This window comes from Astatotilapia calliptera, chromosome 8, assembly GCF_900246225.1.
Source record: "Astatotilapia calliptera chromosome 8, fAstCal1.2, whole genome shotgun sequence".
In the NCBI taxonomy this organism is placed as follows: domain Eukaryota; kingdom Metazoa; phylum Chordata; class Actinopteri; order Cichliformes; family Cichlidae; genus Astatotilapia; species Astatotilapia calliptera.
Window position 1 is genome coordinate 9,823,297 of NC_039309.1, and position 17,352 is coordinate 9,840,648.

General features: G+C 41.6%; 1 protein-coding gene across 15 annotated transcripts in view; it reads right to left on the bottom strand.

The window, feature by feature from the left end:
- Positions 1 to 7,018: 7,018 nt before the first annotated feature.
- The window catches only part of nrxn1a (neurexin 1a), a 66,513-nt gene continuing 56,179 nt past the window's right edge, over positions 7,019 to 17,352 (bottom strand). For 14 of the 15 annotated variants that reach the window (XM_026178399.1, XM_026178402.1, XM_026178401.1 and 11 more), the window contains 2 exons: positions 10,538 to 10,616; positions 7,019 to 9,727 (listed from right to left, as the gene is read on the bottom strand). In XM_026178399.1, the coding sequence (XP_026034184.1) occupies positions 9,426 to 9,727; positions 10,538 to 10,616 (381 nt within the window). In that variant the 3' untranslated portion in view covers positions 7,019 to 9,425. Of the gene's footprint in view, positions 9,728 to 10,537; positions 10,617 to 12,786; positions 13,118 to 17,352 lie in introns of those variants that run through there. The other variant, XM_026178400.1, reaches the window with a different exon arrangement.

The window sequence follows — 17,352 nt, forward strand, 5'->3', positions numbered from 1 at the left end:
CATCTCCTCCGTACTGGCAGGTGCCAACACCAAAAAACAAAGCAGGACAGTCAGCTGATATGAAAGGCAAAGCTTGTAGCTGATGCTTGGAGTTTAACCTAAAACCAGAATATTCAGTTAATTAGTTTAACGACTCTGTTATATTAGAATGTTCCAGGTCTCTGTGGTATCTAGATATCTACATATGCCTTTATATTTTGTTTTTGCCTTTAGTTTCACATCCAAGTAAGGAACTGTTTCAGACCTACATGTACTTATCTTTTGTTTTTGTTTTTTTAAAGCATTTAAGCATTAAGTCGTGCCAGAAAACTAACAGTAAAAATTAGAACAGGCACCAGGTGTGAATCTGTTTTGTCTCTTGTCTCATATTTGTTGTAAATGATGAGCACATTTCGATAATAGTGGACATAATATTCTTTTCTACCACACTCTCCTCACACGTCAGCAGGACACGCAGCCAGCTTGCAAGGACATTCAGGATTCAGGTACACACACACACACACACACACACACACACACACACACACACACACACACACACACACACACACACACACACACACACACACAGTAATTAAAAAAGAAATACCATATACAGTTTCTTTTCCCTTTGACATTTTCTTCTTTTTAATGTTCGGCTTTTGCTCTCCATTCATGTTGTCATCTTTTGTATTTATACATTTTTTGTGTGTGTGTGTGTGTGTGCATACAGGCGCGCGCGCGTGTGTGCTTGTGTGGACTGTGGGAATTTGATGTGGTTGAGGAAAAGAGCTCCTTGTAATTTATTCCAAAGCAGGAAGAAAAATGCAGCCTTGAGCTCCTGACACGACCACGCACACTCTGTCACACACAAGGATACACTCTCCCACAGTGGCTTGCTTATACACAAGGCAAAAAAAGGAAAGAGAAGGAAAAAGAAAGGATAGGCAGAGTCTAACAAGCACAGCTGGAGGGAGTAGAGATGAAGGACTAAGCAGGGAGAAGCTGTACAGCACCTGTGTGCATGTGTGCGCTCCAGCTGAATTTGTGGATCAATCTGCTGCTGATTGCTCGACACCTTTGTGAGGGAGGTGGAAAATATTAGGGAGTTCCTGCTCTTTTTCTTGTGTGTGTTTTCAATTAAAAATTCTTTTTTTGAGACACATATTTTGCACTCCATTTAGGCAATCTCATTTCTGCGGTCTGCTACAGATTCAGTGGGACAGCAAGCCACTGTAATTGTGTCCATGTCCTCTTTTGATTGTGACTGTGAGAAGCCAAAATGAAAAGGTAGACTAATGATGATGCTGAACAAACAGCTTTAGAAAAGAGCCTTTCTTAACAGTGTGTCTGAAAAATCAATCAGTGCCTCCCACCAGACACCCTCAGAATCAGATGGTTTTCTTTGTACAACAACTGTAACTGTGAAAGGTTTCTTTAAAAATATATATTTTTTCTTTTTTTCCCTTCTTTTTACATTTTCATACCAGGCCAATCTTCTAACTGGGATTCTTTCTCTGTCAAAATCATTTTGTAATATAGTCATATTGATGAAACACTTTTATATCCTGAAGATTTTTTTCAACATCCTTGCAATTCCAGTGTATTGCACACCGTGCATCTCTAAGGGTTCCCTTTCATATGCTGTCGCTAGTTTTTGTCCTACATGGTTACATGAACCATGAAATCTAACACAAATTGCACTTTTTAAGCATTTTTTACACATGTATAGATTGGTGAAGATGACCTCCTGTAGTTCAAACAGAGCACCAGAATTGCAAAGAAAGTTTGTTTTTGAACGTAACGTGGTTGTTGGTGCCAAACAAGCTGGTCTGAGTATTTCTGATCTACTTGGATTTTCCCCACACAACCTCTGTAGAGTTTACAGAGAATGGTTCAAAAGAGAAAATATCCAGTGAGCAGCAGTTTTCTGAGTTAAAGGCCTCAGGAAAATGGTCTTAGCTGATAGGAGGACAGCAGTATCTCAAACAACCACTTGTTAAATCCAAGGTATGCAGAAGAGCACCTCTGAATGCACAGAATGTCAAAACTAGAACTAAAAACTGAGGCTAAAATTTTTACAGGGTCATCAGGGTCACCCTCTCCTCCTCCTCCTCTCCCTTAGCTTCCCTGCTTAGCCTCTTATGTCCTTGTCTAGTCTTGTGTTTTTTGTATTACTTTTCCCTGGAACACTCTCTCACAGTCTGTTCTCTAAAACCTAGGGTTGGCTGGAAGACTGTTTACTTAGCCTAGCAGGGCGAAGGACACTGTCTCAGCTGAACTCTGGACACGCACACATACATATACACTGATATGCGCACACTCATCCACCTTCCCTTTCCAAACGCCTTCGATGCTTATTCCCTTCCGATGCTGACGGTGGATCAAGGAGACCAGCGCACAGGCTGCAGGCCCGGATGTACTGTCTAAATCTGCTGTCCCTCACCCTTTACCCTCCCCTGTTGCTTGTCATGTGTTTCTTTGGTGTATTAAGAGTTTTTTCATGTGCTATGTGCAGAGGTTTTTTTTTTCTGTTCTCAAACTGATCTCCTTGTTGGAGCTCAGTCTGGGGGGAGTTATTTGTTTCTCCTTATCTTTCCTCATGTGGTGCATTTTTCCATTGTTATACCTCTCTGACCTGTCTTCCCCATGTGATGTTTTGTGTAATGTATGTATGGTCGGAGGGTAAGATGGCGCCGCCATTGCGTGCAATAGGTCGGCAGCCTTATGAAATGAAATTTCCCCTTGTGGGACTAATAAAGGTATATCAAATCAAATCAAAATTCAACTATATAAGACTGAAAAACTGATTAATCTCAATCTCTTCAGCAATATTCAGACACTAGGGTCAGAATTTGGTGTAAACAACATAAAAGCCTAGATTTATGCTCCCTTGATGGCGGTGATGTAATGCTGTGGGGGTTTTCTTTGCACTTTGGAGCCCTTAGTATCAACTGAGCATCATTTAAGTGCCACAGTCTGTCTAAGTATCGTTGCTATCATATCTACGCTACAGTGAACTTTCTGATGACTTCTTCCAGGAGGATGAAAGACCAAGTCACAAAGCTTAAATCATCTTAAGCCAGTTTCTTGGACATGACAATGGCCTCCACAGTAACCAATCTCAATTCGGAAGAGCATCTTTGGGATGTCACGGATATCATGGATGTGCAGCCGACAAATGTACAGTCATCATGTCAATGTTTCCAACACTTTTTTAGAAGAATGAAGTTCCTGAAGGGGTCCAACACAGTACCGTAGTAGTGTGTACAAGTTCAAGTGAATACTAATGAAAAGTGTCCAGATTGCTGCAGCTTTGTTATTAAAACTGTCATCATATTCCATCATACTGATGCTCAAAGATTGTTACTCAAAAAAATAATGTGCTTAACAAAAACAGGATTCTGGGTTTTTGGCAGTTGGAGTGTGTAAAATGGATTTGGTTGCAGCTAAAATGAATTTGGCTCTAAAAATTTCATGCGTCCATCTCTTGTAGATATGAGGGCTCAAATGTGCTTTGAAATGATAAATTAAAAAGCACACCTTAGGTACTTTGATTGCCTGTAACTTGTATAATTCCACAGAATGAGTGCAAAAGTCATACTAAGGATAACTCTGAGGGTATCTGAATTGGATTATCTTCGGGTTTTGTTAACCTAATAGAGAATGTATATATCAGTGTGTTGCAGCAAATAAAATCCCCTGTTGTCCCACAAAGAATTTTCCCCATAGACCACAATCATAAACCGGACAGCTCTGATGTTGTTACCTCTGTCTGCAAACAAGGCCTTACCACTGTTTTTGTAATGACATGTGTCATGGTCTGGCTCCAAGGCCACAACAAAAGTAGAAGGGACACATCAGTGGGCGGTGAATTTGAACAGTTATTATGATGAAGCAAACAAGAAGAGAATTTTAAATCTGCAATATGTTTATCAGATAAGTCAGTCATATAAATGTGGGTGTATGAGGATGGTGAGGTGGAGGATATTGTGGAGCACGAGCTGAACAATACCAACACAGGTGTGTGCAGACATTGATGAGGATGAGCTAGGATGAAAGCAAGAGAAAAAAACTAAGCTGGAATGGCATTTTCCCTTCTGATTCCACAGACTACATGTGACATTGCCTAACATTATCCTGTTATATTCAGGGGCATCTAGGAAAACAGAGATATTAGCTACATTTCATCACAAACTCTATGCTTTAAGTACTGTGCAAAAAGTCTGTGACCACCTTTGTTCTTCAACAGAGTCCGAAATCCCTTAGGTATTTCTTTAAGTAAAATAAAGTGTTGGTGTGTCTGTTTTCCTCCCTTCATGTCAGGTTTTCAGGTATCTTATGTTCATGTCTCATAGTTTTGTTTTTCCCAGTTTAGGTTATAGTTTTCGCCCCGGTTCACTGTGCCTTTTTTCGTATTCTTGTTCTTGTTTCTTGTTCAGCCAAATAAATGGCTTGCCTAGTTTTAGTCTCTTCCATATCAGCTTTTGGGTCGGCACCACAAACACACCAGCCCGCCTTTTTGTGACAAATGGTTCTTTTCGGCACTCATAATTCTATCAATTTTAACAAGACCTCCAACCCCACTGGGTGAAATGCAGCCCCAAACAGTGGCAGAGCCTTCACAATGTTTTACAGATGACTGTAGACATTAAATGCTGTATGTCTCTCTTGACCTCCTCCATACATACTGATAACAAGTTGATTCATCACTCCATGATCCCTGTTACCACTGATTTTTAGTCCATTTCTTGTGTAGTTAAGCAACCACCTTTCCACTGAGACCATTTCTGATGAGGTTTTGATGCCATAGATGGATCAGCTGAAGCGCCAGATGCATCTCTCTCAGGTCTGTCATATTTCTTAATGACATGAATGTTCGTCTGCTGTAGATAGTTTTATAGGCCTGCAACTACTTCTTTAGTCCTCCACTTGTCCAGCTCCTTCACATTTTTAAGGACCCACTTGCACAACTGAGATATACTGAGACAAACTGCTGAGATATAAGTTTTCAAGTTTTCAACCAGTAGATCTTTGGGAATCACGTTAGATAATCACTTTCTTGGTGCAAAAATCCTGTTTTATGCCTGTCAAACTGTACGCTATCTTTGGCATTTTTCACAGATTCAGCTAAAAACTGGGAACATGTGTTTGTGACAGGCTGCTAGTAGCAAAGTGCTTAAAATTGATTTTTTTTGCTAAGTTGTCTGTTATGTGTAGACACAACACTGGTTCATACCTTGAATCAAGTGTCCTTTTCTATGCTTGAATGATTCATAGGTCAGTGTGAAGTGGCTTAACAAACACAAAACATTCCTCTGAAAATAGCCAGGTGCAAGGACTGGACTGAAAATGAATGAAAACACTGTCAATGTCCCCCCAAAATTATTTGAAATACCCACGGAAAACCTGAAGAACTTGAACAGACCACTTCAAAATACAAGAATGTCTGGCTCTTGGAAAAAATATAAAGAAATGAGAGGTGAAAATACTTAAATACACAATACTGTATAGGTACAACTTACTTCAAACATACAAACACAGACATTTTATTAAAAAAATGTGTTAAGGAAGCAAACTTCTGATCCTTTTTTGCAAATAAGACTTAAATGGCACATAATTATATACTTGAGTATATACAATCATATACTCATTTCTCATGTTTTTATTTTTTCCATATAACACGTCCCTAGATTCGCACATTTAGAAAAATATTCAGCAAAAACAATACACATCAAAAATATTTAGCTGGAGTCACATAAATAAAATGTAACCTTAAATAAATAAATGCAAATTTTTCCTAGTGAAGTAGTGAGTATTTTTTTTACACTGTATTGTTTTTACTTTTATTTACAGGGTTGCACTACTGCAAGATTGCCTGTTTTTTTTTATTTATTTATTTTTTATTTGCTTAAATGTAAAACTTGTCATTAACTGTGCTTCTTATTCACACTGAAGCTGGAAAAAAAACTTGGATTCTAACATTGTCATAATAATAAACTACAAACAATGCAAAGCTACATTTTCCTGTTTCACTGCAACATTTGTTAAAAGGTTATATTTATGAATCTCCAATCACTCTGCACATGCTTTTTTGCATTTCTGAACATGTACAATCTATCTGTGTGTCATCTTACTTGAAAAACAGATCTCAATCTCAGTGACACAACCTGTTTAAAGAATTCAGATTATCTGCTGCTAATACTAATAATCTGATTGTGTGTTGTACAATCAGATTATTGTACACTGTCGAGAAACAGCGTTATTTTGTATTCACTCCATAAATATTGCAGGGCTCTGTCTTTATCTTTGTCCTAGCTGTCTGTGGCCAAGGACAGCAAAGCAGCAGATGGCTACAACCTAACACAAGCCTTTTGTTGAGCACAGACTGTTCTGCAAAGACAAAAAGAAAGCAAGACAAACAGCGAGAGAACAAGATAATGCAACTGGGGAGGTGTTTATTGAAATAGCAGCTCTTTGTATGTTTCACCTGAGGATGCAAGTTCAGCTCTGCAGTCTCAGGGATCTTTCATCCGGCAAACAGCAACTCTGCAGAGACTTTGCGTTTACAGCACAGAGTTGTGCTTCAAAGCCCTGTTTAGTATGTGCAGTGGGGTATATTTGTGCATTTGCCATCCCAGTAAAATGGTGTGGGACCTAGAAAGGAAGAGCTGCTTTCTTTTCTTAATTTGATGAAACAAAAGTTGAAAGGATAAAACAGAATGTGGATAGATGTGCAATTTATGGTCTCTGAATTTACAGAAATGCCCTTAATTTCTGTACTTGTTACATGAGAGACTGATGACAGTCTCTTATGTCCATTAAATAAGGTTTGCTGGAACTAAAAGACATGCCTGACATCAATCTTCTTTTTATTGGGAACTATTCCTCTAAGATCTGCCCTCTGATTCCCTGCTACCTTTTGACTTGTGTTAATTAGACAGTCATCCGATATCATCATAGCTGAGGGGGGTGCGATAATAGGCGCTTTAATGATGTCCGCAGGCAGATGGGAAGTGAAAAACAAACACGCAAAAAGCTCACTTGGGTAATATTTTATTTACTCATTAATCTTCAAAACTATTTTTCATAATAAATTTCCACTTTATGTTCATCAAAGAACCGTAACAATAAAAATAAAAGTAAATACTGTAGAAAAATTGTACATATAGAAAATAAACATGGTTAATGAACACCTAGATGTAGAATAATCCCACTTGTTGAGACGCCTCCTATGTTTTCAGATGGCAACACAACAGAGATAGAGGTAAAGGAAAGCAACAGACATGGAGGAGAGGGAGATGTAGTAAACGAGAGGGAAACACGAAAGAGGCAGGTCAAAAAGGCCAGTTAAGGATGGCGAGAATAAGGGGAGATGTTAAGTTAATTTTGACATTTATACTTTGAAATCTCACACACAGTCTGTTTCATGTCCTTCCTTGCCCTGGTCTGTTTTGCATGCATCCGACTGGTTAGTTACATTGCTTGGAAGAACTGTAGGGGCTTGTTCATGTCATGGCACTGTTTGTATCTTGTGGGGCTACACTTATTGAGCTGCAGAGGGCTCAGACACTGCAAAAAGTCCATAAACAGATAATTCGCCATTGCCCATGGGAAACCCATCCGTCTGTCCCGTATTGGGACATGTCACGAGTATTGATTCATCTGTCAACCAACAGCAATGAATACATGAGGACGCAAAGAGAAAGAGAGAAAAGGGAGAGCCAATGAAATCAAAGCAACTCAAGTTGTCGTATAGCCAATGGCATCAAGAACTGGACTTTTCTATCTATTAGCAACACATGGTAACATTTACTTTGTTATGTTTTTCTTTTCCTCAGCTGGTTTTTGCTATAAAAGGTGGTTGGTTAGCGTAGGTATAGTGGGCGTGACCTGTAAGACATCAGGCTAGGAAACAGGATGTGGCCTGTCGTGGGGCGCACGTGTCCGACGGCAACCCACAACATCCCCCTCCTCCTTTCCCACCTGCAGACAAACCTACCACCTTTGGACTTAGTGGGACACGCCACCACTCCACAGCACAGCTCGGGCATGCAGCACACTCGAGATGGTCACGCTTTGCCGATGAAGATTTGATCTGAGAGTCGATTTGGCGACTGAAATCATTGTTGTATCCCACAGACTGAAAAACCATTTGAAGTGCGTACTCAGAAATACTTCAAGCCGAGGTGGTGAGTTTATGATGGTGGTGCGTCACGATGTAACCTCTGGAGTTTCAACGCGGTATAAATCACACGGAGTAAGATAATTCACGTGCAATAAGATCCCCCCCCTCCCTTCCCCAGAGTCTATACTGCCCAAATGTTCCTCATATTCATCATTATCGTTGCCATAACAGTTATCATTATGAGCGTTGTCTTTTTCACCAATGTCTTCTTGTATAGTCTTCAGTGTCAGTTATGAAGATATGCTGCGCTTTTAGCATTGCAGGTAAGTGTATGTCTGCATGTGTAGATCCTTTTTAATTTTACCATGTGTGTGTTTGTATGTAGTCTATGTACGTATGTGTGTGTGTGCAAGACACCACAGTGCAAGACTGGTGCCTGTAGGTAGCATCTGAAGTCTCCTGTCCAGGAAAACATCTTTCAGTTTTTCACTGATTACACTGTTTTGTGATTTTCAGGGTGCCATAAAACAGCAGCGCTGCAGCGTAACAACCACAGCCCATCCGTTATATTAATGGTGCACCAGCCCTGCCGCTGCCTATCCACTCGCAACTCACTGTCTCTCTTTGGCTACACCCTGAATTCCTGCCGTGCTGTCTGGGGGTAGACTTGGACCATTGGTGTGCTTGTTTCCTCAGCATCCTCATTGCTTCTTCTAGCCCCATCTGCTAACAGGGAGAAAGGCCAAGAAGCTTGGAAGAGAGACACTTGGTGCTTGTCTTGGTGCTTTTACATCTTTGTTCTGGTGCTCTGCCTCTCACGCAAACACTCTGTCTGCCATGTGCTTCACTTAAAGTCTTCCTTGACCTCTCTTAGTCCAACTGAAGAGGTCCAACTGTGGCAGGGGAGTCTCTTTTTTTTTTCTTATCAGGCTGACCCAAAATGGTTCTTAACTGGGAGTTGAACTGGTGCTTTCTAAATCATTTGGAATGGTGTTAATGTTCATAAAAGAAGCCTCTCACAGAGGCTCTGCTCATTGGTAAATACTGTACAGTAAGGGCTCATGCCCTCAGGCCAGTCTGTGTGTGTATGTTTGTGCTTGAGTGTGTGTGTGCCTGGGCTCGTTTGTGTGCATGTTTGTGCTTGCCAGCATGTGTGCAGGTGTGATTATTGGGGAGTAAACATTAAGATCAGCATGTCTATGTCATGTGTGTTTGTGTGTATTTTTTTTCTTTTTGAGAATATATCTATTTATGTACATATACCGTTATATATATAAAGGTGTATGCGTATATGTCTGTGTTTAAGAAGTCATCCGCCTCAGACATAGTACTCCTTGTCTTTGTTCTTCTTGTTTTTAGAGATCTTGGCGATGCCCAGCGGCTTGTCCTTAGCGCTGCCATTGGGCTGTGTGGCTGAGTTGCTGATGTAGTTGCGGCTCTCGTCCACGTGGTAGGAGCCTTCGTCGCGGTTGCGATACTTGTACATGGCGTAGAGAAGGATGAGGATGCAGAGGGCAGCAGCTGCTACAATGCCCACCACCATGCCCGTAGTGCTGCTGCTCTCCCGCACCACCTCAGACGGACCCGGGAACATCTTCACCTCTGGCAGGGGAGGGCGGGCTGTGAGGGGAGAGAGGAGGAAATTGATGTTATATGATGGTTTAGTTTATACATTATTAATTTGGATTGCCTGCGATGATGGTGGGAGGAGAACTGGAAGACACAATGCATCATGGTGATGAATTATTTGACAAGCGTTTTGCATAATGCTACACGCTGGTAAGGGAAAGCTACAGCTTAGAGCCAAAGCTGTTTACATATCATCACATAATGTGTAATTAGATTACAGTACACATCGCTTAGAGGAGGATCCAGAGCACAGGTGCACGTTATATCAGGTTTTATTACATACTTCTGACACTTTACAACAGCCAGAGAGAGCTGCAGTACGGTGAGACTTCACACCATATTAAATGATTTATAAGGAAGAATTTAAATATCAAATTTTATGGCTGTCCAGAGATAAGGGGATGGAAAAGAAAAAGGTGAAGGAGGGAGGAGGTAAATAAAATGGGATATATAAAAATGAAATTTTAATGACAAAGAGCAGGATACAGATGGGAAGATAGGAAGAGATGGAGAGTGTTAGGTAATGCCCGAGGGTGGAAACCTGAGCGCAAATAAAAAATTAACTGGAGAGCATAAAAATGGGTAGCAGTGCGAGTGGAGGATGTAAAACAGGTAGGAAGCATTGTTTTTTTCTCTCCAAGGGCCACATACTGAGCATGTATATTGATAACTAATCTTTTTTTTTAACTTATTGGATGTTGGCGGCCAGACTTAGAGGGCCCGGGGGATGTATTTTGCCCACGAGTGACATAAAAGCTGCGTAAAGGCAGTTTCACATGTATATTAGTTAATGTTTCTCACCTGAACTGGGGTCACATGGGTCAATGTCTTCATCATCGCTTGGGCACTCAGCTGATGCCACCAGCAGGTCGTCTGTCGACTGAGAAGAGAAGATGGAGAAAAATTGGCAAACGTGTCACACACACACACACACACACACACACACACACACACACACACACACACACACACACACACACACACACACACACACATTCATATACATACAAACTCATGATCGTCATCATTTCTAAGACAGAAACCATCAGTTCCCCACACCCCTTCTGTTTATTTCCTGTATGTGTGAGCACACAGCACCAATCTTTCGCCCACCCGTTTTCAGTTGACCATAAACACTTCTGCCTGTTACAGCCCCCAGCAATAGCAGGCGGCCAAAACCTGAGTGCCAAGGAGAGAAGAAGAAAGAAGAAGGAGAAGAGAAACACTGAATCCCTTTAAAACCACAAGGAGACTGCTTAGTTATTATCTAGTACTGTCTCAACCCTCCCCATCCTTTGTTCTCTTCTGGCCTTTCTATCTGCATTCTGCCATCTCCATCTGATACTGGCAAATGCTCATACGTGAGGCTGAGGACAAAAATAAAACCAGCCTTCATTAGATATCTGTTAAGCGTTTGATAGTTTATTTAAATCTCTTTTATTCAAAACCTCTCCACGAGCACCATGTTGATTTTCTACTTATAGCCCACCTCTAACCTACACCAATCCACTAATACACTCAACGACCGATCCTTTTCCATGCTTTGCTCCCTCTCAATGGAAAAGGCGCCCTTTTTCCTCTCAGTCCCTGCTCCTCTTGTTGCCATGGCAACTCTAAGTTCAGGCTGTTAGAAATGATGGGGAATAAAAAAAGAGGAAAAAAAAGGGAGTGTGCACCCTCAGCGGGGACCTGTGCGTTGATTTGCAGTTCCAGCCAGAGTGCGAGGAGAAAGGAGAGAAAAGAGGGAGGGAGTTAAAGATAGATGGATGGATAAAAGGAATTTCAGGTGGAGGCTATTGGGGAGAAAGAAAGAGAAAAGAAGACAGGAGAGGAGGAGGAGCACTTCAAAGTGCTGCGGTCTTTACTTAACACGGTGCTAATGTGCTCCGCATATTCATGAACTACTGTTAAACATCGCCCGCCTTGACGCTTCGGCATGAGAGATATTAAATGTGTGAGCGTGTGTGTGCATGCGTGTGTGTGCTTTAACCACACTGGGTGCTCAGTGCCAGCATTAAATTAAAATTGGATTGTGATGCATTGCAGTGGATGTTAGTAACCCACGGAATAAAAGAGAGGCGAGAGAGCAGCGGAGCTAAAAAAGAGAGAAGAGCAACAGAGGTGGAAACTAAAGTGGAGGAGAAATCTAAACCAAATCAAAGCGCTGAGATGTCTAAGTTAGGACAAGAATAGCAAACGGAAACTCATTAAACTGCCATTAAACCTCGCAGTCTCTTCTTCCTGTAGGAGCACAGTTGGTGTGAGTAGCGGAGATGTGAAACCTCTGAAAAAGCCTGCACTGGCCTTACAAGTCTGCTGTAGTCCAGTTTGGCCTAAAAGTTACATTCGGTTACTGATGCTTGACTCGTACTCTTTCCTCAGCTGCCTTTCCAATCAGTTCTGCCCACTGGACTGTCAAATGCTGCTAGGGCGAGCTTAGCCTCTGGAATTCAGCCAGTCAATAAACCCTCTGTGCCTTTGCCAAGAAATAGCACATGAACCAATCAGGCCGCAGGAAACACACCACCCCTGACACCTGTCGGCGATCAATTTTGAGCCACGGTGCTTGATGATTGATTCAAAGACACCTATGTGCCCTCCGCAGACACCTGATTTGAATCCTGACTTCAGCTAAAACAAAAGCCGAGGAGCACATTTTTACAATGTCCCTCCTCTGATCTGTGACATCACCTTGTCAGCTGACCACCCCATCCAAAGGGAGGGTGTCAATTGGAGTATTGATCCACTTATCGCAAGGGAGGCAGTGAACACAAGAGAAAAATGGGGACATGCCAAACACAACTTAAATCGCATTGATTACCCACAGAAGTTCAGAGAAAATCTGCCAAAGCAAGTGTATGCCCGAGGATCCTCCGCCCCTCTGCCTCACCCTCCTTCTTTGTTCCCATCTTTTCACGGTCTATCAATAGAGCATGCTGACATAATAATGGACACAGATGAACACTGATAGGGAGGAAAAAATAGATACAGGTGGACAAAGCGAGCGTGACAAGAAGAATATCTGCATGCTTAAAGAGTAAAATCTCTACCTGAGCCGCCGAACAGTGCCAACGACCATCCATGCCTCCCTGACTGCCTAGTTCACACATAGTAGCTGCACTCAGTCCTCACACTCTCTTGCAGAAGATTCAACAGATTGTCTGCTACTTTCACAACTGGAAATCACACACACATGTACTCACACAAACTCTATGACAGCCAAACATGCTCCATTGGTCTAGTTCTATTTAAACACATCTACACAGACACGCGAGCATACACCAGATCAGGCTGAAGTTGGCAGGCTGATGAAGAGATCCTGACGAGAGAGGAGAGGAGCTAGCTCCACTACTGCAGATGGTGAGATAGACTCATACACCGCCTGCATTAACAGCCTATCACTGGAGCTCAACCACAGACAGGGAGGGAGGGGGAGGGAGAAGAGGAGGGGGGGGGGGGGGGTGACGAGTAAATATGGAAAGATATGAAGGGAGAGAAAGAGCAAAGGGAAAGCGAAAATAACCGAGGGAAGAGGGAGAAAGTATCACCAGAAGATCGATAACAAGTAGAAGAAAGGCAAGATGGAGACGAAGATGTGAAAGATGTATAGATAGCGATGCAGGCAGAGAGAAAAAAAAAACAGACGGAGAAAGAGGAGAGGAGAGGAGCGAGCGAGGCATGAGACGTGGAAGTGCCTGGGTCAGCTGATTCCTGTAGCCAATTGGGCAGAGCTCCGAGCCTCGAGTTTCTTCCATCAGTCTTCCCATCAAACACAGGTACACACAAACACATGAATGCGCGCAAACACACATCCACCGACAGACAGGGAACATCAAAACCAAACTCGAGCTCTGTGACTCAGCGCAGCCTCTAGCATAAACACTCACACAAACTCTCCCTCTCTTCTCCTCGCTGGTGCTCAGCTGTCATGCATTATTAATCCCTTCCACTTTTCAACACGCAAAAAAACCCCACGAAAAAAGCCTCGACACAGTGTGGACGTCAGGAGGAAGCACATAACATATTCTTACTGCACAAAGCACTGACGGCAGGAGCAAACCCATGGGGTAACTTAGGCAGATCCACTGAGAGACACACGCAAACTTGAGGCGTGTGCGAGAAACCGGCAAAGTGCTCGGACCCATTGCACCTTTGTAAGACATCTCTCACTGCCCCTCCTCTGATGCAACGTGCTGCAATACAACTTATTGTTCCCGATCCACCTGAGTGTATGCGCGCGCGCGTGTGTGGATTCAATGTTTTATGTGTGTCTTGATTAAGGCCAGATTGGTTGCCAGGCAACACTAGGCAGCCTCAATAGGGAAGCTGTAGATTCTTCTTAAACAAGACAAACACACATACTCACAAAAATAGAGTTTGGGGGGCAACTGGAGTGATTTGACTTGCACAGACGAGCAAACGCCCGTGCTGCGGTATATCGAGCATATAGTGGGTCTGACCCACTTCTCATGCTGACTGCACTGCATAGCTCCACATCCCAGATTCAGCATTCACATCAGTAAATCACAGGCGCAGGAACAGTTCGCTTAAATCGCATACACATTGAGAAATTGAGCAGTGAAGAGTGTGAAAAGAAAGGCCCTGTGACAGCACTGTCACTCTGCAGCACTATCCCTCCAGCTCTCATATCCATTATTGATGCCTGAGGCTTAGCTCACAGCTCTCTGCGTTCTATTATTTATGTCTGAAACAGCTGGCGGTTTATACACAGAGGAGCTAGTCTCTGTGGGAGACTGGCTGGGAGAGAAAGAAAGCAAGCAGCGGGTAGTGGGGCTCACTATCTCCATGGCAACTTGTATCACTTAGAAAAAAAAAATAAATCTTTTTTTTCAGTGCTGCTGGCGCACAGTTTTATAACACAGGAGAACTGCAGCACACAGACGCCCACTAAGAGCCTGATAACATCTCTGTAGTGATCTGAACAATAGAGGCGTCTGCGGTGTACCTGCTCACAATGTATCCTCTGACATTAGCATCGACTCTTCAGCTGCTGCCGCTATAAAAATGCCACAATAACAATTTTGTGTTTCTATTGTACCATTTGCATCAGTTTACATATTATGGGAAAGCTATTACATCCTCCACTGGCACAAACAATTCTCCTGCAGTAATTTAGAAGGGAGGGACCACTTAGCGGTAAATTTGCCATCTAGTCTATTTCTGTGATTGTGCTGGAGCAAAAAGTGAGCCTTCTGTCCATTAAAGACAAACAAACAGTGCTGCAGGGCAAATAAAAACCTATTAATCACCCAATATAATTAGGAAAAGTGCCTATGGTATTTCCTGGAGCAAAAGCTATGTTTTTTTTAAAGATATTGGACTTTTTAGTTTTGTGGCATTATTTCCTCTATTTGCGGATATATAACTCTAAATAAATCTTGTATATATCCCATGAGCCGCAATCATAGACCCCATACAAAGATGAATTTGCAGTTTACAACATAAATTTGATGAATTTATGTTATTTATGAATTTATTTATGAATTTATATTCAAATTGTTTCTGCACGAGGTCTCTCCCTGTTGAAAGGGAGTTCTTCCTTCCTGCTATTGCCAAGTGCTGCTCATAGGGTTCGACTGGGTTTTGGCGTTTTATGTCTAATCTACCTTGCAATTGTTGCTGTTAAATAGCACTACAGAATACCATATCTTGCAGTGCCAAGGATAGCCAACACGCTCAAATCAAAGTTTAAAAATGGGAAACTCCAGGGTGATATCACAGTGGCTATGTCCAACTTTTATATACAGTCTGTGGCTGCAGCAGACTTATAGATGATAAGACTTGTTCAGACTTTGAGTCCCTTTAAAGTCAGGTGAAAGACTTTGATGCTGGAGTATCCTAATGCCCAAGGGGCCTAAGGAGCTGACGCTGTAATTATTATATTTACCATCTGAGTTTTATCTGGAAACTTTTTTGTGCTATACACCCTGTCAGATTACTGCTATGCATGAGAAAAAAACTATTTTTTTCAGTTCTCATCTGCCTTTGAGTAGCCCCTGAGGAGTCATCATTGTCCACCTTGTGCTTCTAGTTAATTTTAATTTTAATCTACGATGGGTAATGCACGCCCTAACAGGACAATATATAGCAGGCAGAAGGGAAGTAATGAAGCACAAATACTTTAATATTTTCAGGTATTTATACTTTACTAGTCTATTTTTTTTTAAAATAGGCTCATTACTTTTTATTTAACACATTTGAAAGAAGATATCACCTCACATCAGAGCACACCTTCAAACACCAAAATGATATGAGTCACAATGGAGGGAATAACTCAAAAAAGATAACCCTATGGGTGTATCCATCATCAGGGCTTATTGCATACAAATAGATGAAATTTATAGTAATTTATGCATCATTTATAGTCTATACTCAGGGATTTAAATAGCTAGAATGATCTGAAACAGCATTCTTGGTGAGACTAATCTGGTAAGACTAGTCTGTAAGTTGTGATTGCAGTACTTCTAGCTAGCACTACGGAAACAGAGGATAAAGGAAGTAAATTTGTTTTTTGTTTTTTTTAAGTGGCAATTTATTTCAAACGCAACATTTCTATCAGCTCAACAAATATCAGCCAACGCACAAAATGTTTGTGTGCAGTTTGTCACACAGCGTGTCTGCTAGCTAACAGTACAGCTACTGTATTTCACTCAGAGATGGAGAAAGATGTGAGAAAGACAGGATGGGAGAGAAAGAAAAGAGGTTATATTTGAAGGTAAGGACAGATCAGTGATATCTGACAACCTGAAAGGCTTCAAGCTCCAACATTCTGCAAAACAAACTGACGTATTTCTAACTTTGTATTATTCAAAGTTATATGAAAATACTCAGCTGTTTAGTGTAGGATAAAAAGTTTAGCTTACTGTAATGTGGTGAATGTAAAGCACTGTGCTGGACTGGAGCACAGTGGCTTGGTGTTCTTGGTCAGTGTTAGCTTACATAAAGGGTAGCAGAGATTAATTTGAATTTTAGCTGATGATGCTTAGAATTATTCACTTAAGTTCAATCTCCATCTAACTGTATATTGTCTTGTATAAAGACAGCACAAACAGTATGCTGTCAGTGTAGGGGATGGAAATCAGTCAAGATAGCTTGTTGAATATATCTGCTTACATCATGTTGAATTCATTTGTGAAAACCCACAAAGAGCAGTCAACCTCAGCAGCAGCACAGGTCAGCTGATGACAGCTTGTACATTAAGAAAGACTCCTGGAGCTCCAGTTTAAACCCTGACGGCACACATTTTTCTGTTTGGGTATGGAGGCAAAGTGAAAAAAGTCTGCATTCCCATGTACTAATATTATTTTATTATTATATTAATATAGCACTTAGCTTTGCACAAAAATAGCTTGTAGAAACGTTGTCCAAAGAGCTACTTTTCAGAGGCTCTACCTTTTACAGACATTAAAGAACGTCTGTATTTTTGCCATCTCTGATAATAGCATGCTAAATATGGAACTGAAAGGCAGGAGGAAAAGAAGATGACCACAGAGAAGATTAATAGATGTAGTGAGGAGGAGGACATACTGAGGGTTGGTGTGAAAGGGGATGATGCTAGGGATAGGGTGAAATGAACTGAGCAGTCAAAAGTAGAA